Source organism: Marmota monax, unplaced genomic scaffold (assembly GCF_021218885.2).
Source record: "Marmota monax isolate L192 unplaced genomic scaffold, Marmota_monax_Labrador192_F-V1.1 WCK01_AAM20220418_F8-fsc00215, whole genome shotgun sequence".
Classification (NCBI taxonomy): domain Eukaryota; kingdom Metazoa; phylum Chordata; class Mammalia; order Rodentia; family Sciuridae; genus Marmota; species Marmota monax.
Genome location: NW_026695214.1, coordinates 1,734,553 through 1,758,479, shown reverse-complemented (window position 1 = coordinate 1,758,479; position 23,927 = coordinate 1,734,553). Strand labels below are relative to the sequence as shown.

The following is a 23,927-nucleotide window of genomic DNA, read 5'->3' as shown; positions in this document are numbered from 1 at the left end:
ACAGATGGGCAATGGCAGAAGTAGATGGGGTGTGCTCCCACTTGATTGTGTTTTCATCAAGGAGAATGGAGAGAGGAATGAGGCATGTGGGAGCTGGAATAAGAAAGATTTTTTTTTAATATTTATTTTTTTAGTTGTAGTTGGACAGGATACCTTTATTTTATTTACTTATTTTTGTGTGGTGCTGAGGATGGAACCCAGGACCTCACATGTGCTAGGCAAGCGCTCCACTGCTGAGTCACAACCCCAGCCCTGTGAGATTTTGTAAATAACATTTTCTTCCAAGTATAATTCTTTAAAAACAAAAAAACCTTGTGGTTAAACATATCAGTTCTTGACCCAAGCCCTCCTGGTACAGAACCACAGCCCGAATGGCCAGCCGGCCTGCCCACTGGCGGCCACCCCCAGTGCACAGCATCCCAGAGCCAGGCAGTGAGTGGGTGCTGCACGTGGCTGCTGGGCCCTGCTGCTTGCTTGATGGGAGAGCTGGGGAGACTGGGCCCCACCTCCTGCCCCTCTGAGTCCTTGTCTGTAAAATGGGGCACGCCCTCCTGCAGCCGGAGACCCCACGAGGCTTCAAAGGAGGCCTGTGAACTGCCCCTGAGACCCAGGGTGGGGCTCTGTCCAGAGTACTGAAGGACCTGACCCAGAGGCACCACCGCTGGGGACCTGCTGGGGGCCTCCTGGGTAGAGCTGTCCATCAAGGCAGGAGAGGTGAAATGAGTGGGGTCAGAGACAACACCTCCCCACCCACGACCTCCTTGGGATGGGGTGGATGAGTAGATGCACACCGCGACCACAAAACACACACTGCACATATATGCACAAAGATGTATGAGACGTGTGTACTAAGACACATATGAATGCACACATAAGACACACAAATATATGCACAGATATACACACCCCCGACATGCACACAAAGTGTCCTGACCACACCAGCCCAAGATGCTCTGTGACTGGAGGTTTCATGACAGAACAAGTTCAGAACACGGCTTGCCCACCCTCCACACCTGTGCCCACCCTGGAGTACAGAATCCCAAAAGCTTTGGGTGGGATGCCTCTCTAGAGATCATCCAGACCACCAAATCTCCACTATCTGCCATGTGCCAGGTGGGCACTGTGTCCAGGCTAGGGACCAACCCAGCACTTCCCATTAGTGTGGCCTGGAACCTGCACTCTCCAGGACACCCTGAAAACAGGGCTATAGGGAATACACAACTCTGGCACTGTTCAGAGCAGGAAGTCCAGGGAGGACCCCTGCCCTCACACCCAGAAAGCACCCCTCCAGGAAACTGCCCGTTGCTCCTGCCCCACCAGGGCCCTCCTCCACGACCTACCTCCTGTCCGCCTCTTCATCCTCAATTCTTGGCAGCTGTCTCCCCTGGGCCTAGAAGATGCACTCCACAAGGGCAGACACTGTGACCACCAAGGTCACACTGTTCCCCAAAAAGCCCGTGGCAAACAGCATGTGCTCAGTAAACACGGAGCAGTATGTGGCCTCCTCCATCCAGGAGGGTGGTGGTGGGCTCAGGGCGGGGGTGCAGGGGAGGTTGCATAGCCCTATAAACTGCAGCCCAGAGTGGATGGCTTGAGTGATGGGTGTGAAGTCAAAAAACACGGTGGCAGGAGTTATCTCTGCTGCCACCGCAGCTAGGGCTTCGTGAGATTGGAAAGGTGGCCCAACCTGGCATGCCCTCAGCTCGCCCGCCCACACACTGTGAGAGCAGTTGCAGTGCCAACCTGTGGTGAGTGCCTGGGAAGGGAGGCACCCCCTCCTTCTGAGACAGGAGGGCCAGGTCCAGTGCCAAGGACACTTGTCTAAGCCCATGGACATATCAGCTCACTAACACAACTACTACTAAATGGATCCCTGCATTAGGGAAAGTAATGTAGGCCCAGAGGATTTGAGACTTGCCACTTGGTTCTACCCCTGTCTGGGAGGCACGTGCTCTGGGACCAAGTGCTGGGCTTGGATCCCTTCCCAAAGGATTGCCAGTAAGATAGGCAATCTTTTCCTTTCGCAGAGGAGGAAACTGAGGCTCAAGGTTTTGCCCAGAGCCAACAGCCTGGTAAGAGGCAGGGTGGAGACTGGCCCTGAATCTTTCTCAATCTCGGCGTCAGCTCCTGGGGAAGGGGCCAAACTTACCACACTGAGCGGGCACCAGAACCCACTGCTTACCTCCCACTCCTTCCCCCACCTCCAGAAGCACAAGGTCAGTGCTCAGCAGAGGGACATAAGGGCACGAAGCCCAGTCTTCATGATCCCCATGACTCCCAGCAAACCACCCCCTCCTTCAGTGACCTAAACTTCCAAGGAGCTGGGAGGCAACACCAGCCCCCAACACCTGCTCACTCAAGCACAAGCCCCTCCCTGCCTCCTGCAGTGCAGGGGAGGAAGCCTGTGGCCCACCCCCTCCAATCAAACGGCTGCCCGCCAGCTTGGAAATACCCACTGGTGGGGCGTCACCGCACCCCCCTCAAGGCCCCAGGGACAGGGGTCTCTGCCCTGGGGCTGTGACCCAGGTAACTGGAATTGGCATCAGAGGACCCTTCTGACAGGACGCTACAGCGGTCCTGAGGGACCAGGCGGGGACACTGCAGCTCAGTGCTGGACACAGCCACAGCACTCAGTGATACCTAGGTCCTGCCCCCAAATGCATCTCCCACCTTCAGTGCCCTAGTTTGTCACTGGGAATTAGCCCTCCCGGCACAGCTACCTTTGCAAGAAGTGCCCATGTGACCAACTGGCTGGAGGCATCTGGGCAGGAGAGGTGTGTGCTGTCTCCAGGGAGGAAGGCAGGACTCCGGGATTGGAGAACTGCCCCCTGCGGCACAGCACAGCGCCTTCCTCCAGCCAGTGGCAGGGAATCCGTGGCTCCTGAGTAGCACCCAGCAGGAGCACCGGCACAGGCGGGGCTGTTCACTGACCGGGCTGGCGTCCACTGCTACACCTGGGGTTGCCAGAGCCCTTCAGCCTCTTGCCCTTCTTCCTCCCAAATCCAAGAACCACACGGCTACGGGGACAATCGAATAGTGTGATTTATTGCCCTCACACCCCTTCTTCCACCTGCCCACGCCAGAGAACAGACAGCGCACCCCATCCTCTGAAGGGGGCTACCCTGGGTGTAGGGTCTCCTTCTGCTTCACTCCTCTGCTACCCCACACCCAGGAGCAGGAGGAAAACCTGGGCTATAAAATCAATAGGACTCGAAGGGCAGAAAAAATAGTGGATGGGAGGGGGTAAGGGGTATGATTAAAAGAAAACTCTAAGAGGGCAAAGGGCCCCTCTCCCCTCGCCTTTCTGGGACCCTCTAAATACAAAAGGCCAGACTTCCCTCCATCCCTTACAACATCCCAGACAGTGTGGGAAGAGAGGGGCAGCCTCTCGAGTGAGGGTCTGGCCTCTTGACCTCTACAGTTCTCACATTGTCTAGCTCTGGCGGAGAACCTAGAAAGGGCAGGGTTGGGAGAGCCAGCGGGCACCTTGAGAAACCATCTTGCCCTAATGCCCACAGGTCCTCTCGCACCAAGACAGCGCAGGCCGAGTAGCAGGGGCAGGAGACGAGGATGCCACCGGTCGCACCCCTCTGTCCATTTCTCCCTGGCCTCCAGGTCTTGTAGTCCCCGCCAAGCCCGAGGGGCCCTGCTCCCCCCCCCGGGCGCCCCCACCCCTACCGGCCCTCTGTGCCACGACACTCGGTGCAGCGCCCGCCGGAGGCTGCGTCCTCGTCCTCATCCTCCCCGCCAGCCCGGTAGAAGCTCTGTCCGCAGCTGCTGCAGACCGAGGGCGCGCCCACAGCGTGGATCTTCTTGTGTCTGCGGAGCGCAGCGCCCTGCACGAAGCCCTCGCCACACTCCACACAGATGTGCGCAGGCTCCTCGCCGCCCGCCGCCCCCAGCCCGTCCCCGTGCTGAGCCCGCTGGTGGGCCAGAAGCCCAGCCCCATGCCCGAAGCCCTTCCCGCACTCCATGCACACATAAGGCTTGGGAGCCGGGGCGCGCCGTGACCTCGGCCCAGATGCCCGTGCCCCTGCGCCGGCCATAGCTGCGGCAGCCGCGGCGCTCTCGCCAGGCGCGCCCACCACGATGATGCCCTCGCCGTCGCCCACCGGGATGGCGATCTCGCCGTCCGCCGCCGCTGCCTCCTCCGGCGCCTTAGCGCGGCGCACACTGGCTGCCAACACCTTGGCGGCCACACCAGGCCCCGACAGCTCGGGGTGCAGCCGCAGGTGGCGAGCCAGGCTCTTTGGCTGGCTGAAACCGCGGCCACAGCGCGGACACACAAAGGGCTTGAGGCCGCTATGCGAGCGCCGATGCTTGGCCAGGCTCTTGCTCTGCGTGAAACTGCGGCCGCAGTCGGGGCAGGCATAGGGCTTCTCGCCGGTGTGGATGCGCTGGTGCTGCATGAGGTTGGAGCTCCAGCTGAAGCGCTTGCCACACTCGGAGCAGGCGTAGGGCTTCTCGCCCGTGTGGATGCGCCGGTGCTGCACCAGGTGCGAGCTCTGCGAAAAGGTCTTGCCGCAGTCGCTGCAGGCGTTGGGCCGCTCGCCCGTGTGCGTGCGCTGGTGCCGTGTCAGCTTGGACCAGTGGCTGAAGCTCTTGCCGCACTCGTTGCAGATGTAGGGGGCGGGCGGCCGTGGCCTGGGTGGGGGCCCGGCCGGGGGTGCAGACTGGGGTGGGGAGAGCTTGGTCGGGGGCCAGCTGGGGACGTCGTCATCATCCATGATGAGTATGTCCACTGGAAGACAAGAGAGAGGTGGGGAGGGAGTCAGAGGCAGCAGCTCCACAGAGGGCTGTCCATGCAGGAACCCTGGCTGAGTGCTGGCCTGGGACAGCTTCTTGATTGCCTTTATGGAGTACACCCTACCACAGTGGGGACAGCACCCACATCACAGAGCGCAGGTCGGGTCTGCTGCTCTTCACACCCTCGGCCTGTCCTCTGCCCAGGGCACTGACCTCTTGGGGGCATCTGCACGAGTGTGCATCACCCATCTTCCCCAAGGTGCGCTCCTGCAGGCCGTGGCAGCCATGCCTAGGGAGCAGAAGGACCTCCAGGAGGCCATTCACCGACTACATAAATGGATGTTTAGGAAGGAGGCCAAGAAAGGCCTCCAGGGAGAACACGGGAAACCCGGAGCCCTGAGCTGGGGCAGGGAGGCTGAGGGCCAGAGTCAGGCCACACCCAGATGCAGCCTGGACCTGTACGATGGAGGACGCCACCTCCAGCCCACCCGGACAAAGCCTTTCCCGCATGTGCACCATGCCTGCCCAGGCGCCCGTCTCCCAGCCCGTCCTGTTCTTGAGACGTGGGTGCTGTCCACAACACCTGCTCTCCTCATGGGGTCTGCCAGAGCTATAGGGCCTCAAGGGGTGCACCCTGATTTCCTTCAAAGCAGGAATCACAACCTACCCGAACTGTGTTCCCTCTTGCTAACACAAAGGTGCTCAAATACATCTGTGAGACGTCACTGGTGAACACAGGGAGAAGAGCTAGACCCTCCGAGGGCAGAGCTCCGTGCCCTCTATATGTCAGATCGCATAAGATGGCTGCTATGAAACATGAGTCTTTGCGAGTGAGAAACCCAGGCAGGACAAGCTGACGCCTGGCACACCCCGACAGCCACGGCCCGCCTGCTCAGCCACCTCCTGCAACAGGCCCTCACTCTCCCAGCAGGGTCCCTGGCCAGCAGCACCAGGACCACCAGGAACTGCAGATGCAGACCCCTGGGCTTCACTCCAGTCCACCCACCAGGGGGTTCTGGTGTCCTCGAGTTTGAGAATTACTATATTGTAAGGCAAAGAACACTAGAGTCACATTGGCAGGGGACAAAATCCAGGCAGGAGGTGAGCATCAGGGAGGAACCCTGAAGAGATGGCATGAACCCCAATTTGTTGTCAACACAAATCAAGAAAGAAATACAGCTTATAAGTACATTAAAAAGAGAATTAAAAACAAAAACCTCGGAAGCTCTTAGTCCCAGGCAGAGTGACCGGGCCAAGGGGTAGGAGACCTGCTTTCCCATAAAAACAACAGTTGCCTCGTTTGCAAAGTTGTCAAGAGCATGGGACACAACGTGTGATGCAGAGCAGAGCTGAAGGAGTGTGGCCAGAGGTGCTGGAGGAGAGGCTGGTTCCAGCAGCTACCTCCAACACAGTGCTTCATACTGCCGCATGAGGACCCTCTCATCCCTCGGGAGGTGGGCTCTTTGTCCCACCATGCACTGCGTCACACACCAGGCCAGCCCCGCGTGGTGCTGCAGGTGGAGGGCAGGCTATTAGGCAGAATGCCACTTGGGTCCTTCAGCCTCCCCATCTCAGGAGGAAGAGGCTACCATGTTCCCAGAATCCCCGCAGTCAATTAAAAGGACCGGAGAAGCTGGGGATGCAGCCCAGCAGCAGTGTGTGCCAGGTCCTGGGTTCAGTTCCCTAGCACACGCATGTGAGTGCACAAACACAACAAATCCCCGGGGGGAGAGTGGTGCAGAACACAGGTACTCGATGAAAACCAGCAGGAACCAGGGCGACTGAGGCTGGAGCAGGGCCCTGGGCAGAGGGCAGGGTCCCGACACCTTCCTATTGCTGAATGTGCCCATGGATCAATTCAACCCCACAGCAGACCAACGCTGTTCTCAGCTTGGGGACAAGGAGTTCAGGGGTCCTTCAGCTCCTCCAGCCCTGGCACAGAGCAGGCAGTGTCCCACCCCTCAGACCCCCGAAGTGGAGCCCAGCAGCCACAGTTCTGATGTCAGCCTTCTGTGGCACACATGGCAGGCACAAAGAGCTCCAAAACCAAATGCAGAGGTAAGGAGCTCAATATAAAGACACACCAGGCCAGGCATCTCCGTCGCCGCAGGGAGATTCCCCCCACCTCCCAAGCCCAAGCGGATCAGCTCCTGGTACTTCTTCATAGCTCTGCCACCAGGACTGCACTCCGAGGCACTGTGCTCCGGTGTGTCACTCTAAGCTGGTTGGTCCAAAGGACAGCCCGTGTTTCCTCGCAGTGTTCCTGTTGAAGATGGCCACAGGGTCCTCCCGGGCCTCGGCCAGGCAGCTCACTCAGGCACAGCGTGGCGTCGTCCTGCTTTTTCCAGAGGGCTCACAGCATCTCCTTGTGTGTCTCCACGTAACGCCGACAGAGTGGACCACAGGTTGAATGGGGTGCACAAAAGGGCCCTCCCTTGCCCTTGGTGTTGAAGCTGAACTGAATCCTGCAGACCCCATACCTGCCCCTCAGCACCCAGTGCAGTCTCAGGAGGCGATGGCGGGTCAAGAGCTCACTGCCCCTCAATGGCAAGGTTTTCAGGAAAAAGCACTGGCTCCCTGTCGTCTGAGGTCCCCTCTCCCCAGCACCACTGGGGATGAAGGTGGACAGCTGGCAAGCTCCTCCTGCTGCTGGCTGAAACGCCGTCTGCCCACAGGACCCGTGGCCTTCAGTAGCACCACCTACTTCCACACTCCCTGCCCCAGACCATATCACCAGTGTCCCCAGAGCCCTGGCCTCTTGTGGTGCAAAAGGCTTGCACAAGCAATATCAGGAAACACTCACTGCTCCTTTTTTAAAGGTCCTCAGGAGTTCACAGTGAAACCCCCATTCACATCTGGGACTCCAAGGTTTTAATTTAGCCTCTCACATCTGGCACTTGCACCCCACTTGTCCCCGTGAAACCTTGACTCGGTGACTCGGCCATGCACCTAAGGGACCCCCTAGCACCTGCTGTCCTCATGCCCCGCACACAACTGTGCCCAGCCACCAGGCGTACATGGGGACAGCCTCACCTGCGCAGTGCTGAGGCCTGGCCGCTCACCGCCCACAGCCGCTCTGGTCACAGTAGCCATCTGAGGCTCACTGGTGTGCCATCAGACTCCTTGGGAGGGCGCTCGGGCTCCTGGGCTCACGGCTCACCCGAGGACTCCGCCTCTGCCTCTGCCTCTGCCCTGGGCACTGGACAGCGGTGCTCACCCACTCACGTCACATCACGTGCTACTTCTGCTGCAACACCACAAGGGGCAGGCAGTGGGGGTCCATGCTGCGTGGCCTGCTTGGGGGTCTCCTGCTTCACTCTCTCGCCCCGACATCCTCCGCAGGGCTGCCTCGCGGTGCGTGAGCCTTCCCTGTGCCTGGCCTCCACACGCGTCACTGCTGACCCTCTTCATTTCTCTTCCATTTTACGTCCTCTCTCCGTCACCTCAACTGTTCATAAGGAATCCTGGACTCTGCAGTTCTGGGGTTCTTCCACGCGCTGTGCATCTTGCACATCTCAGGGATCCGCACCTTCCTGGGTGTGCTCTTCTGTTGTCCTTTCCAGGGTATCTTTTGGGGGCTGCCCTTAGCATTCTTCTGTGGCTCACGAGGATCCGCGGAGGTGGTGAGTTTGACTTCAGCTGCCTGCACCCCGTGCTCGGTGGCCACACGCGCGCCCACCCGCGGGGGGCTCTATTGGCTGCTCCCATTTTCACTGGGACCCTCTCTCCTTCTCTGTCGGCAAGGACAGGGGCCCAGCAGGCTTCCTGTTGGTTCTGGCTGATCCAAGAGCCCCAGGCCCGGGCTGCTCCAGCCCTTCAGACCTCCCTGGCCTGGACACAGCAGCCCCTCCTTCAGCTGCCCATCTCCAAGGCCCCCCATGCTTTCCAGTGAGAGCCTGAAGGCAACCGCCCTGCCTTCCTCTTCCCAGCACCCTCGCTGCAGGCCACAGGGGCTTGGGCCTCGCGTCGGCAGTGTGCTGGCCTTCACTATCCAACTGCTAAGTTCCTGCCCGGGAACCTGAGGATCGTCCGGGGCCACACAGCCGCTGAGAAAGCTCCCTCAGAATCAGCATGTCTCCTTAGGAAGTCGTGTGGGCCGCTTCTCCTTTCATGCCCTGTAGCGAAGGCCCTGGAGGGCTTGGGGGCTCTGCCCACCCACCACTGCTCACTGCATACTGAGAACCCCAAGTCGGGACGGAGCCATCAGGAGACTAGGTGCCCAAGAGGCAGACGGGGCTCACCTCCACACCCTGTCACGGCTTCTGTTGCCTCACCTGCGCGGACAGGAAGGATGGCACTGATCAGCAGGAAGCCCAACCTCACTGGGCTCTGTGTGGGCTCCAGGAGACGACCCACCTCAAGAGAACTAGTGGGGACAGGTGAACGAAGTGCCGTTCTCGGTGAAGGACTGGCTTGGAGGACCTGAGCACACTTCTCAGAAACATTCGAATACAGAACACGATGATAAAGCCTCCAGTTGCACCAAAACCCTGGCAAACCCACCAGCCCGACGACGGCCCCCTCGGCTCTCCTCCGCGTCCCCCCTCGCTGGGCTCCAGTGGAGAGGCAGGCACCAGGCAGCTCAGCACCCTCCCTCAGGAGCGCCTGCTCCAGCACAGGCCTGGCCACAGTGCCAGCAGCAGGTCACTGTGCTGGGTGGCCAGTGGCAGGACAGAGGGCAGAAGAAACACGGGCAAGTAGCACTGAGTGCTTCCAGACGTCAGGATTTGTGCCCCACTCTCCCTCCAGCCCCATGTAAGCAGGCACAGGGCCACATCCTGGGTGCAGACGCAGGCCCCAACTGAGCCAGCTGAGCCTCAGGCTCTGTGAGCAGTGCTGCCTGGGCACAGAGGATGCCAAACCTGGGGCGAGGCTGCCTGTTGCCACTGCGCCTCTTCCCAGGGCCTTCTCATCCCTGGGCTGTAGTCATGGCAACAGAGGAAGTGAGTGTGTGGTGGGCTGCGTCTCAAACACACCCTGGACTGTGCAGCCTACAGATGCGTTTTATTCACCCAAATACTTTATTAAACAAAAAACATTGCCAACACGCAAAGATTTCATGGTGACACCCATCAAGTCCCCTGAAACACAGGCACCCACCCTCCAGGCCGGTCACTGCTGCCTTCCAGGCCCTGCACTTGGGTTGGCCACCCCTGGTCTGAGGAGCAGCCTGCCAGGGAGCAAGGGCCACCTGGAACCAGAGGCCAGTGGAAGAGCAGGGGTACCCTCAGCAAGGGACAGGGTGCTGCCCCAAGCTGGAGGCACCGGAGAAGAAATCAGACAGAGGTGGTCCCCAAGGCCTCAGGACGGTTCCACTGCAAGGACAACTGGAAACACCAACAGGAGCCCCTCCAAGCTAGGATGCAGAGCCCTGGGGAGGAGAGGAAGGGGCGGGGAACCAGGCGTGCCAGAGTCACAGCAGGGGGAAGAGCGTTTCCCCCCCTGGCGGGAGGGCAGCAGAGCTGGCTTAGTGGAACCTACAGGGCCACCTCACCTGGGTTCTCGTGACTGGCCATCTGCTGGTCCTCAGAATCCAGTGGCCCTGGAGACCAGGCCTCTTCCCGAAGCTCCATGTCTACGTCCCTGTAGGAAGTGGATGAGACAGAAGGTCACAGTTTACAGGGCACCAGATGGAACTGAAGGCCCTGGGGTCAGGCACTGCACCAACAGCCCAGCAGACAACGCCCACGACTCGCCTCTGACAGGGAGTGGAGGGAAGGCCTGGGGCAGCCACTCAGGCCACAGCCACACCAGCCTCCTGCCCAGCGCCACCTACAGCTGGGACACAGCGTACAGTGCTGCCTCTGTGCCTCAGTTTCCTCATAGGCAAGATGAAGGACCTCAGGTGCAAACAGGATGATGCATACAGCACTCTTGCCACGGAGGGACTCCTGATCCACAGAGGTCCTTGTGCCTATGACAGGTCACCTACCAGCACAGGAGGACTGGACAGCAGCAAGTGCACCTGCCTGCCCTGAGGCCTTCCTATATCCCAACCACACGAAATCCTCAAGCCAGACACAGTGGGCAGGTTCCTGACGCCAGTCCACCAGCGCACTGGAAGAGAGTAACTGGACCTCGAGGGTATCTGCTCAGACGGCAGCCAGACAACACTGGCATCCAGGTGTGGAGGGAACTCCAGTGACCACATGGCATCAAGGAATGGCAGAGCCAGCAGGCAGCTTCCAGATACTAGGACTTCACAAACAAGAAAGTTCCAGTAGAATTTGGGGAGGGGAACTGACACAGTGCTGCCAGCTTCTACAGCCAAAACAGAGCAGTAAGAGGGAATTCCAAACACAAAGAACTCCTGCCTCCTGTACAGGCCCTGCTGACTGGCTCTCAAGTCCCCAGCACCTGCAGGAGACAAAGCTGTCACAACTCCAGACCCTCAAGACAAGAGCCATGCACGGGTCTTGCAGGCAGGCAGCAGAAGGGCCAGCCAGCTCCGGGCCTCGGGAGCAGCCTCGGCGGCACGACCATTTCCCATCAGCCCAGCCAGCCCAAACCCCTCAACGCGTTCTGAGACACCGTCTCCAGAGAGCCTCGCACTGCCGGCCCTCCTCCGGAAGGCCCTAGCTCCCTCGCCTCTTGCTGGTCGGTCTGCACGCCCCTGCCCACTGGCAGCACTAACCCTGCACCCCTGCAGCGCCAGGCATGGGGGTGCTCTCGGGAATGTGGACCAAGACTTGAGGGAGCAGCCTGCTGAGGCATAGCCTGCCGCACCCCACGTGCAGGACCTCCCCATCCGGCTCAGGCAGAACTCCAGCAAGAACACACTGGGGACAGACACCAACAGCCCGGGAGCTTGCACAGTATGCAGGCCCCTGACCAGAGGATCACCTCTCCAGAAGCCACTCAGAAGGGAAAACCAAAACCTCAGCAGACGCTTTTTATGAGGGAAAAAAAGATCATGTCAGAGTTTAGCACCAGAAAACCAGCAAGGTCACACATGCCCAACAATGGAAAAAAGTGTCAGCGAATCATACTGGCCTGCTCCACAGAGGGTGGGCTGGCCCCAATGATAGCAGGGTGCCACCAACAGGGACCACCTGCTCATCACATGAGGATTGATTCTAACTTCCTTCTGACTCTATTTTTCTGATTTAATAGTAAAATATAATTACTTCTTTTTTTTTTATTTTTTAGTTTTCGGCAGACACAACATCTTTTGTTTCTGTATGTGGTGCTGAGGATTGAACCCGGGTCGATGCATGCCAGGCAAGCGCGCTACCACTTGAGCCACATCCCCAGCCCACAATTACTTCTTTTTTTTTTTTTTTTTTTAAAGAGAAAGTGAATTTTAATATTTATTTTTTAGTTTTCGGCGGACACAACATCTTTGTTTGTAGGTGGTGCTGAGGATCGAACCCAGGCCGCACGCATGCCAGGCGAGCGCGCTACTGCTTGAGCCACATCCCCAGCCCCCACAATTACTTCTTAATAAGAGAAAAAGACTATAAAGACTGATCTTTTTGACAGTTGTGAGAACTGTATCAAATGGGCAAGTGGTGGGCACAAGGGCAGAGTGGGGGGCAGCAGAAGTGCCCAGGATACGCCCAGCCAGGGCTGACCTCAACCACAGAGGCAGCGGCGACTCCCTTTCTGCCTGAAAGCAGGGGAGAAACTCCCACATGCAATGTGCTCTGCTCCATGTACCGGGCAGCCGAACGACTTATCACAAGGTGGGAGCCAAGGCCACGGCCTTCTGCACAAACAAGCCCTGCTGAAGCTCGGATTCCCCTCAGCCCCAGCCACGCGGCCACCCTCCCGGCGGTCCCCAGCCTTGGGCCTCACTGTCCCAGGACGCCTCCAGCACACAGGCAAGGTTAAGGCACATGCTTTTCTCCTGGTCATCTGTCTCATGTCAGCCTCTCAGGCCCAGAGGCCCTACGAGAGGAAGTTCTGCTTCCCCTGCAAACACACAAAACTGGCCGGTGTGGTGGCGCACGCCTGTAATCCCAGCACCTGGGAGGCTAGGACAGGAGGATTGCGAGTTCAAAGCCAGCCTCAGCAACGGGTGAGGCACTAAGCAACTCTGTGAGACCCTGTATCTAAATAAAATATAAAACAGGGTGGGGATGTGGTTCAGTGGTCGAGTGCCCCTGCGTTCAACACCTGGTACCCCCCCCCCCCAAAAAAGACACAAAACTGCAGCCTACACAATACATCATCAACCTCCAAACACCATAGGAGCCAGGCACAGTGACCAGACCTGTAACCTCAGCGACTCGGGAAGCTGAAGCAGGAGGATCACAAGTTCAGGACAGGCTCAGCAACTTAGCAAGACCCTGTCCCAAAATAAAATTTAAAAAAAGGACCGAGGATGTAGCTCAGTGCTAGAGTACCACTGGAACCAATCCCCAATACCAATTTTTTTTTTTTTAATTAGGCAAAGTCTGGCACACTGCAAGGGACGAAGAGTAGTGCCCAGCTTTGGGAAACAGCCTGGCAACTCTTCCAGTGACAAACGCACTGACTACAGACCCTCAAGTCCACTGCTGGGCCCATACCCAACAGAAGAAAACACTCATGTCCGCCACAAATGCCACAGGTGGTGTTCATGGCAAGTTGTTCCCAATGGGCAAAAAGTTGGACCAATCCAAACGCCAAGGCAAGGGCACAAGGCACAAGGCACACATGGCGGGGACTCCCCATGCAGGCTGTCTGCGCCAGGAAAGACACAGTGGCTGCTGGAGGTCAAGGCAGGAACAAGTGAATGCCGAGTGGTGGGGGCTCCTAGAAGGTGAGGAGACACTCTGGAACTAGACAGTGGTGCTGCCTAAGCAACTCCGCGAATGATAGAGACCACCAAGCTGTACACTGCAGAAGAGCGTCTCAGTGCGCACAAACCTCTAGTAAAAAGTGAACTCCAGAACAGCGCCCCGCCCACTGACGACAACACCACATGGGAAGAGAACCGGAGAGACGGGAGGCTGCTGCCAGGGGCCGCCAGGGCCAGGGGAGGGCCAGGCCTCATGGCCTTTGCTGTTTGAGCCTTCTCTGCCAAGTGCGATAATGTTTCCCTGAAACGAAAGCCTAAGCTCAAGAGGCACAGGGACTTCCCAGCTCAGAGCCCTCCCTGGCCCCAGTCTCAGGCCCAGCTTCTGCAGGGAGGGGCAGCCCAGGGCAGTGAGGCCACAGGCATCAGGGCCAGGAAGAGAGCTGGCGGCTGAGAGGTGGAGGGGTTGACCCTAAGCTCTCTGCAGGAGTCTGAGGTCAACAAACTCCTCCCACCTGCCAATGGTCATTGTCACATTTTAAGACTGATCTAATTACCTACATGAATGACAGAGGCGACTTGCCTCCTGGTCCACAAACCCTAAAATACTTGAGAAGTGGCCCCTTACAGAAGTTCACTGACTCCTGATGTGAACGATGGGGCTACAGGACCGGAGGGAAGCTCTCAAGGCCCAGCAAAGAGGAACCCGGGGGAGACTGAGGACAGGAGGAGGGAAGACAGGAACAGGGCAGGCAGGAGGGAGGCCCCAGCTTGACCTCAGTGTTGTGTGGCTGCTGACCCCAAATTCTTGATGATTCTGTCTGTGGATCCAAGGTTCATAAATGAGGGCTGGTGGGTGGGCTCACAGGTGACATACCACATAATAACCCGGCAGACCCCGAGCAGCCTGGGCAGGAGGGAGGCCTTCCTCCCGCTACTCTGCACAGCCCGAATCGCCACTGTGCACCGGGGCCCTGCAGCGGGCGTGGCAGAAGGAGCGCATGGGCACTGAGCTGGAGCACAGGCATCTGGCGGTCAGCTGCAGGGGCGAGGGTCTTTACCAAGGCTTTGGTGCTGCTTGCCCCTGACTTCTCCCAGTCGGTGGCTGCTGAGAGCAGCTGCGGTCTGGGGCAGGACAGCATCCCTGGGAGGCAGATGTGCATAAACAAGCTGAGTGCAGACACCCTCTCTAGTCCCTCGGCAGCACTGCCCTTTGACCTTGAGCAAGGCTCTGCTTCTTCAGGCCTCAACAGCATCCTCCGTAGGATGGGGACAAGGAACAGCAGACGACTGGTACCACTGTGTAGGAAGTAATCAGCAAGACTGGCAAACAGCCTAAGGGTAGCTGAAATGCCACGCAGTCCTCCTCCTCTCCATTCACCTTCCCTGACACCCTCACCTGGGTGCTGGCCCTCCTCCCTAAACCTCTGGGCTCTGGGGCCCACCCCTAGGACCTCACGGTGCGGGGAGTGGGGCTTCATCTGCAGGGTCAAAGATGAGGAGCTGGGGACCTCGGGCAGCTCCTGACTCCACTTTCAGGGCCCAGGGCAATTCCCTGGAGAAGGTCCCTCACCTGCTCTCAAGAAAACCCCAGGCATGAGGACCTGGTCTGATCCCCAGCACCACACACTAGAAAAGAAGAGCACTGCAGGCAATTCAGGGAACCCCGAAGCAAGAAGGCAGCAGCCTGAATCAGAGCCTACCCCAGCCATCCCTGCCTGTCCTGCCACTCCCTTCAGGGCCCTCTCCGTGCAGGTGATCACCCTGCTCTGACCTCCACCTCCAGAGGAAGGAGGGGAGGGCATCTCCTGCGCCCACCCCAGTCGGGCCCTCCAGCAGTCCAATTAGCACGTGGATCTGGCAGGGCTATTAAGCCCCAGACAAATTATTGTTATTATTGTTGTTATGAGGTCCCACCCACCCTGCTGGATGCCTGCCCGCCAATTATCCCCTCTTTCTTCTACTGCCAATCCAGCCTCCTCCTCCCCGACACTGGGGCTGTGGGCAGGGTCAGAAGCAACCCCTCCCAGCAAGGCCAAGCCAGGCTGCTCCCAGCAGATGCTCCCAGACCCTCTCTCCCACCCACTTGCATCCTCACACACTGGCTAAGCCTCGGAGGGGGACTGTACCTCCTTCTCACCTCCTGGGAAGCCCTTGACCATCTGCACTCCTCCCACTTAGCAACTCAGTTAAGAAACACCCTCTGACTTTTCAGTCACCCAATGCTGCGGCCACCCTTCAACATGAACCCTCAGACATCGCTGTGGCACTGGCAAAGGCATGGGCACGGGCACCTCATGCACTCCTCCTGTTTCCTTCACCAGCACAGGCTTCTCTACCCACCCTTCCCACTGCCAGCTCCTGGGGGCTTCCCCCCTCGGCTACCACAGTGCAGGCTCCCAGCCTGCCCTTCTCAAGTCCCCTCCCACATCACAACCAGTGAACCCTTGTAAAAAGTCACTCTGTTCAAATAACCCTGTTAAAAACTGGGCACCTGGGCTGGTTCCATAACCTAGCTATTGGTGAACTGTGCTGCTACGAGATTGGGTTAAAGAAATATGATATTTATACATAGTAAACTTTTACTGTCATAAAGAATAAAATTATGGTATTTGCTGGTAAATGGATGGAAATGGAGACCATCATACCAAGTGAAATAAGCCAGAGAGTCAAGGGTCAGAATGTTTTCTCTCACATGCAGAAGCTAGAGCAAAGTAAGGGGGAAAGTTGGGGTAGGGGAGGAAATGCCATGATTCTAGGAGACCCGAAGGGAGATCAGTGAGCAGAGGAAGGAGACTGAGGTAGAGGGAGGAGGGACGGGAAAAGGGAGGAGCCGTGGAATCGGACGGCAGACCACACTATGTACACACATAAATACATCACGGTGAATTCCACCTCTGTGTACATCCATAAAACACCAATTTTTAAAAACAATAGAAGGAAGACAAGCGTGGAGGAAGGGGATCGGGGGCAGGGGAGGGAGGGAAGAGGAAGCCCTGGAGAACGAGTGGAGCGAACGGTATTCTGTGCATGTGGGAGGTGGTCAATGTGAACCCCACCATGGTGCATAATAAGACATCTAATTAGGAACACTGGGCAAAGGCGCTGAACAAGCATTTTTCCAAAGAACACACACAAGTGGTGGCAAGCTCGGAGAACTGCCCCAGGCCATCGGCTCTCAGGGAGACTGAAGGAGCCTAAGGAGATGGCACCTGGCACCTCGCACCCCTGGAACACGGGCTCGGGGCTGCTGGGGGGGCTGGAAGCCTCTGCTGGGCAGGCTAGCGCACTGCAGTGGGATATGGGCAGCCCTCACAGGCCAGCACCTCCACTCCTGAGCGCACACCCAAGAACACAGCCACCCAGAACCCCCGACGTGAATGTCCACAAAAACACTCTCTCCACAGCCGGAGCGGAGGCACCCACCGCCCAGCTGACACCCACCCTACAGAGGAGCCCTGCAAACTCAGAGTGCGCCAGGCTCAGAGTGCGCCAGGCAGAGGGCACTGCCTGCCTCTAAGTGTGCATGATGTCCAGATGTCCGTGGAGAAAGACAGTGGACTGACAGCTCCCGGGCCAGGCAGGTAGACAGGACGGCCACTCAGAGGGCAGCTTCTCTTGGGGAGGAGCACGGTGTTCTAAAATCGACCATGGCAATGGGTGCACAACTTGGGAAGGCACACCTTACGTGGGTGAGCTGTGGCATGGGGGACCTTACCTTAACAAAGCCACGACGACAAGAAAAAGCAGCGCAGCTCAGTGCTCCCTGCCCACGCGCCCACCACTGGCCCAAGGAGCACTGTGAAACCCAGATTCCTCCACAGGGCCCCGTCTCCCCTGCAGCGGCGTCTTCCTCCAGACCTGGATTTCCTGTGCACTGCCACCTCTCCTGGCCACACCTAGCATTTCTCTCTGGAGAGCCCTGCCCAATCCTCCACCTGCCAGCCCATTCCCCTTTTCAAGGGTGGGCTCAAGGGTCCCCTTCTTCCTCCACCTCTCATCATCCTTTCTTGGTTCCTGCGGTGCTGGGGTTGGACCCAGGGCACTGTGCGCGGCAGGCAGGTGCTCCACCATTGGCCACCTCCCACCCTCTAGTCACCTTGTCTATTCCTTCCTGGCCACAAGTTCCTTGGGGGCGAGCTCTAGGTGTGCCTCCCCCTTTCCCCTGCACCCGCAGTCCCAGACACGGACTCATGACCTCAGTGGACCTCTCCATCCTACCGCCCCCACCTCTTCCTGGGCCCAACAGAACCACCACTGCTTCCCCACCACCTCCTTCCCCCATCCTCGCTCGTACCAGTCCTGGAACCCATTCTCCTCCCTCCCTGCCCCCCGATCCCAGGACTACATCTGCACAAGGCCAAAGCCAGGCCCTCAGCACGTCAGCCTGGGGCGAGGCCTGACCATCGACTCTGACACATGTCAGGCTCTCACTCCTGTTTGGGGGTGAGCCCCAGGTTCCCGCATCTCACCTGGAGCCACTTCTGATAGACCACATTCTCTGAGAACACTATCTGCGCTTCAGTCCATTTGAGGCTGCATTTAAAGGTGGCTGGGAGCACCACAGGGCACCTGCTCCCCCTCTCCCAGTCTTCTTCCCACTCAAGGTCACATGCTGGGCACCTCTGCTGCCTCAGCAGACCAGTGCCCAGCCCCCCTGGTTCCCCACACATGACTGAGCAGGACATACATGGCTCCTGCCCTGGAGTCACACCCGCCTTCTCCACAAGACATTTCTAGAACCCTCACCTACTGTGAAGCTGCAGTGCAGCTGGAGTGGCAGGAGCTCAGGTTCCTGGGGAGCAACCCTGCCCCTCCCTGGCCACGGGCTGCCCTCTGTGCATGCTGATCTTCAGATCTACTCCCAACACTCAGATTCTCAAATGCTGGCAAATAACTGAAACCTGCTAAAACCCAACAGATTACTCTTCAGAACGTATACTATGGACTCTGGTGGTAACAGGTGACGCGAGTTCATCAGGGTTAACAAACATGGCCACGGTGAGGGCAGAAAGACAGGGACACACAGGAGCCCTGCAAATTTTACTCAGTTCTGTTGCAAACCTAAAACTGCTCTTAAAAATTAACATACATGCCAGACATGATGGCACACACCTGTGATCCCAGCTACTCAGGAGGCTGAGGCAGGAGGATAGAAAGTTCAAGGCCAGCCTCAGCAACTTGGTGAGGTTCTAGTGACTTAGCAAGACCCTGTCTCAAAATTAAAAATAAAAAGGGGCTAGAGGGTATAGCTCAGTAGTTAAGTGCCCCTGGGTTCAATCTATAGTGCCCCTTAAAAAAAAAAAAAAAAGCATATTAAAAGATAGGCAAGAACAAGCACAGACCAGCCCCCAGCAGGGCACTTTCTGGTTGGGCGTACACCCTCCCATCAACCTTCCAGCAACACATACTTGCCCCTACCTCACTCGCCTCTCTAGCTTGCTCTCTGCTGAGGCAGCGTGCCCACTGACAAGCCCCATCATCAATGGCCCCTGCCTGGAAGCTGTCCAACTGCCCCTTCCCCCAGCTCCACTGTCCTGCTTACCCCGAGGCAACAGATCAAGCCCCAGACCCGCAGGCACAGAGTGCCGTAAGCACATAAGCTCCACTCCTGATCCCCTAACACCTAGGAGAGATGGCGAGGCGCAAGGACAATCTCTCCAGGCAGGCTGCTGGGTCAGCAAGCAGCCCCACCAGAGCAGCCAGTGACCTGGGCAAGGTGCTTTGCCTGTGTGTCCGTCCTGCGCTCCCAGGGCCAGGATTGGGATCCAACAGGATAAGGCACGCTGAGAGTTCGACAAGCAGCAGCAGACACAGTGAAGGTGTCAACACCATCACTGCCATTTGATCCAGAGGTTGAGACAGGCTGTGTGGCTGGTGCGATGCCAGAGCCACAGAGCCCCAGCCGAGACACAGTCTGCAGTCTCTCGGTGCTGGCACTGGCTCCCTGTCAGCGCCTGCTAACATGGGTGAGACCTGTTCCCTAGGAAAGATGGCTACCTAACCTCCGTGGCTCCTGCCATGGGACCCCCTGGCAAGTCCTAAACAGCGTCCAGCAGAGTATGTCCTCAAGGAGGGCACAGACTACTCGCAGCACTGCCCAGCACAAACCCTACAGCACCCTCAGGAATCAATGGCTCTGAGCAGCCTGACCCTGAGCACTGAGTCTGCGACTTCATCTGATCTTCCCTGGGTTCCTAGTATCATCTACTGCAAGGCCAGGCATCCTGGGGGAGGTTGGACAGGCTCCCCCCTCAGCACAGGATAGAGAAGCCACTGTTTGCAAGCTCACAGGGAGAGGGCAAAGGGGATGGCAAAGGCAAGTGTGGAAACCACTGGGGAGGGCCCCAGTGGCCTGGCCCACCTGGGCCAGGGCTCAAGCTGGTTGGCTCCTCCATAGCAGTAAGGCATGTGCTCTCTGAGCTCCTAGGACAGGGCCGCCAGCACTAGCAGTGTGACAACCCCAATTCCCCCATCCACTTGGCTGGCATGAATCTCTCCCTACGCTGCAGGACCCCTAAAATGGGAGGCTGGTTCTCAAAGAGTCCCTTGAGGCAGCCAGCAGCCCTGCATGGAGTTCTCATGACAGTGCACCCCACAGAATGGGGAACCCAGAGACCACAACTCTACAACTAAGAGGCCTTCAGATCGGGTTCATCTCTTCTGACTCGACTCTTAGCCAAAACAATCAAGCCAGCAGAGGGGTGGTACAGCAGTCAAAGGCCAGCACAGTAACTAAACACAGCACAGTGTTCTGATGGTGCTGTGGGTCCTGGAGCTTGTGAGCACTGACCAGCCTCCATTCAATCCTGCTAAATGGGGTAACCACCTCTGCCCCAGGGCCTTGAAGAACTCAGGGCAACACCAGACACTAAATGCATGGCAAGTGTCATCAAGTCTGCAGACCGCTAAATACCAAGGCCCAATACTGGCATGACCTCAGCTCCAGAGGACAACTAACCCAGGTTTACGGAGGCCTATGAGGTGTGTCTGGGCACAGTCCTAAGAGCTGGGTGTTCATCAGTGACTAGAAGACCCTGGGGCAGCTGCACAGTTGCTATGGCCTTGACTATGCATCCTGCCATCCCCCTGAGGTCCCTGGGTCCTCTTGGCTATTTCCTACTCTATCTACCCCAGATGTGCTGCTGGCCCTGCACATTCACCTGACCACAGTGCACTCCCTCCGGGTCTCTGGGGCCACTCTGGCAAATCACCCCATCTCTCTACAGCCACTGGGCCTGGCTCAAGAGGCACTGGGACCCTCCTCTGCCACCCAGTCTGGGGCCCCACAGCACAGCAATACACTGGAACCACCTGTGTCTGCGTCCTTGATGGACTAGTTTATTAAGGGAATTTCACCAGGCTCTTCACATTGCAGGAGGGAAGAAGAAACAGTCCAGGAAAGAGGAAGTAACACATCCAAGGTCACAGAACTGGACTAGACTGGGCCAAAATGGGAACTCAATGCCTGGCTCCAGAGCCCTTTCCAGAGCTTTACACTGACCTCTTGAATTCTGCCCTGGCTCTTAAAGGGAAGTATCAAGAGCCTTCTACTGAGGCTAACGCTGTCCTTATCAACCAGGGCTGTCCAGGAAGAAAAGGAGTGTAATTTCCTGTCTCGGGCTGTAGAAGGAAGGAGGGCAGGCTGAAGGACTGGCGCCCCAGCGTTCTTGGGGAATACTCCCGGCCGGCCAGCGCCTCTCTTCCCTCTGGCATTGTGCCATGTGCCAGGCAGGATAAGCCCTTCCCATTCCTCCGCTCAGCTCGGAAGGTTAGGACCTGCGGCACCACAAGTAGTTGACTGACGGGATGTTCTCTGGGCAGAGGCAAGGGGTCTAAACTGAGCCCAAGAGGCTCAGGGTCTGCCAAGGCGCCAGGACACTGTGCTGGCCCAGCACCGAGGCCAGACCTCAACTGGCTCCTCTGCACTGCCCAACAGGAGCCTGGAACCAGAAAACCACAGGGAAAAAAACAAGTCGCTGCCCTCCTGAGGCCCCAAGGGCTGGTCGGGGTGGCTCCCGGACCCAGCAGGGCTTTGGCAGGGTGGTGCCCTGTCAGGGTTCGCTGTCAGCCCTCCACCTGGGCCCGTGCTGTCTCGCGGTCCCTGGTGCCCAGCACGGGTGGACACAGGCGGCCTCCGTCCTCACTTCACTTGCTCCCCCGGCCGCCACAGGGGCAGCGGGGGAGGCGCGGCGGCCGGCGGGGCGCGCAGGGAGGCCGCGGCCTTGGCCACGCGGCGCTGACCTTGGCCCGGCCGCCTCCCGCCCGGGACGCGCTTCCTGCCGCCCGCCGGCGAGCGGGGGAATGAATGGGCCTTCGCTGCCCGCATCCCCGTAATTACCCGTGGATCAAAGGGCAGAGCGGCCCGCCCGGGGCAGCAGCGGACCACGCCGACTCGGAAAGGGGAAGGAAGGAAGAGACCCGCGAGACCTAGGGCCGCGACGGCCCGGCCGCCGCTTCCGGCCAGCCCGGCCCCGCGCGGCCTCAACTCCCCCCCACCCGAAGTCGCCAGCACTTCCGGCCGCGGGGGGCGGAGGTGCCGAGCGGCACGGAGAAGCCCCGGACCCAGCCACCCGCCCGACCCGACCCGGCCCAGCCCAACAGTCACACGCGCGCCACCGTGCCGCGCGCCCGCGCACTGCCCCAGAACCGCGGGTCGCGCGCACGCGCAGTCCCCGGTCGCGCGCCCGCTCACGTTTCCCCCCCCCCAACGGCGCGCACGCGCGCTCGCCCGCCTGGCCGCGCTCGCCCGCCCGCCTCCCCACCCACCCCCGTGCGAAGCCTGGCTCCCGACGCGCGCCCCCCGCCAACCCCGATGCACGCCCCCCACGCCCGTGCCGCCCTCACCTCCTCCGGCCCGGGGCCACCGCGCCGCACTCCTCCTCCTCGCGCCTGCCTCGCGGATGGTGGCAGCGGCGGCAGCGGCGACTCAGACCCTGGGGTCAGGGGGACGGGCGCCCAGGCCGGAAGTGACCTTCCCGGCCGCTTCCGCCCGCGCCGCTCCCCCTCCCCTGCCCCTCCGCCCGGGCCGCCACCCCGTCCTCGCCGCTCTAGGCAGGAGGGCTCCGCGACCCCTGGCCGCAGCCCCCCAGCTCTATGGTGCCGAGCGGCGCCGAAGGAAGCCACTTCCGGACGCGTCTAGGACCCGAGTCCTCCGTCCCCGCTCTATGGCGCCTCGCGCCGAGGGGCGCCGGCCCCGCCCCTCCCAGGACAGCAGGCTCGGCACGGCCCGTTAGGCGCTGACTTCCGGGTGTCTGGGCGGCCCCCAGCCGGCCGCTCGCGCCTGCGCGGTCCGCAGGCCGCGCCACCCCGGGGACGCTCGCGCCACCCGGTCCTCCTGTCGTCTCTATCATGGTAACCCCTTCCGTCCCGGGATCTGGCCCTGGGCCCCACGGCTGCCGGACAGTGCTGCGCTTCAGGCGCCGCGCCAGGGAAGCCTGTCCCTGCCGCTCCTGTCGGCCTCAGTTTCCCGCTGCCGAAGGACGCGACACGCGCGGTGCCTCCCCTAGGTCCTGGCACAGCCAGGCTTTGTAATGGGTCTCCTCCCCACTTGCGGAGCGCGAGCGGCCAGGGCGCTCACTGAGCGACTCGCGAGGGTGCGTTTCGCCGTGACTGTGCACTCGGCAGCGGGAGTCCCCGTCCCCGCGCGGGCCCCGGCGCTGCCAGGCAGGGCTCCTGTGTGGGCCGTTGCCCCGCGACCCGTCTCGCCCGCCGCCCAGGGCGGCCCTCAAGCAAGGGCCTTAAAACACGTATTTTTAAATAATGGTCCACACCAGTGTCTGTGAGCCGGAGCCCCTGGTGTCTTCTCTTCCCTATTTTACTCCCTCTCCCCTAATGTGACCTAAGCTGCAGGTTAATTATAATCATTTTATGTTGTCGTCACTGAAACGGACAGCAAGCTTGGGAGTCAGAGACACAAGCGCTACACTTAACTTGTGATGGGACACCTCTCTCAGCCTCACTTTCTTATCTGTGAAACGGGGCGGGAAGACCATGTGTGTAGTAACACCTGTGAACGTCGCTCAGTTCGCTCCCTGGCTCATCTAAACCCCAACGGCAATGGGACAATAATTACTTATTAGCCATTTCATGCTACAGCTGCGGGGAATCCTCAGGTCAGTCCACACGAATCCCGAGATTGCACACTCAATGTCTTTGCATGCCAATAGTAAGATATGTTTGTGTCCCGGCTTCAAAAATACTGCAAAGGCAATTTTTAAAACAAATCTTAGTAAAGAAGGAGTATGCTGCTATAGATTTATGATCATGTGTATGAACTCTGCACACACAGCCCATGTACAAGAAACACCACATCTGTGTTCCTCTGAATTAGGTCAGCAGGTGTCCTGTGGAGGCTGTAGTGAAAGGGCAGCTTCCTCACTCTTTGTCCCCTTCCCTTACTAGCTGGCCAAACAGAACCAAACACTGAGATCTGGAGCAGCTGACTTGGATCACCAGA

At 58.9% G+C, this 23,927-nt stretch overlaps 1 protein-coding gene across 3 annotated transcripts; it reads right to left on the bottom strand.

Annotated features, from left to right (window-relative positions):
- Positions 1–3,024: 3,024 nt before the first annotated feature.
- Znf787 (zinc finger protein 787) lies at positions 3,025–22,705 on the bottom strand. Of its 3 annotated transcripts, none has more exons than XM_046431008.2 (3): positions 22,316–22,705; positions 10,241–10,329; positions 3,025–4,741 (listed from the first exon to the last, which is right to left on the bottom strand). In XM_046431008.2, exons 2-3 carry the CDS (start codon positions 10,317–10,319, stop codon positions 3,675–3,677), a joined length of 1,146 nt encoding a protein of 381 aa, XP_046286964.1. In that variant the 5' UTR covers positions 10,320–10,329; positions 22,316–22,705; the 3' UTR covers positions 3,025–3,674. The 3 variants fall into 3 exon arrangements, with proteins under 3 accessions (XP_046286964.1, XP_046286965.1, XP_058430741.1); XM_046431009.2 differs by lacking the exon at positions 22,316–22,705 and adding an exon at positions 21,810–21,958; XM_058574758.1 differs by lacking the exon at positions 22,316–22,705 and adding an exon at positions 17,941–21,663.
- Positions 22,706–23,927: the final 1,222 nt, after the last annotated feature.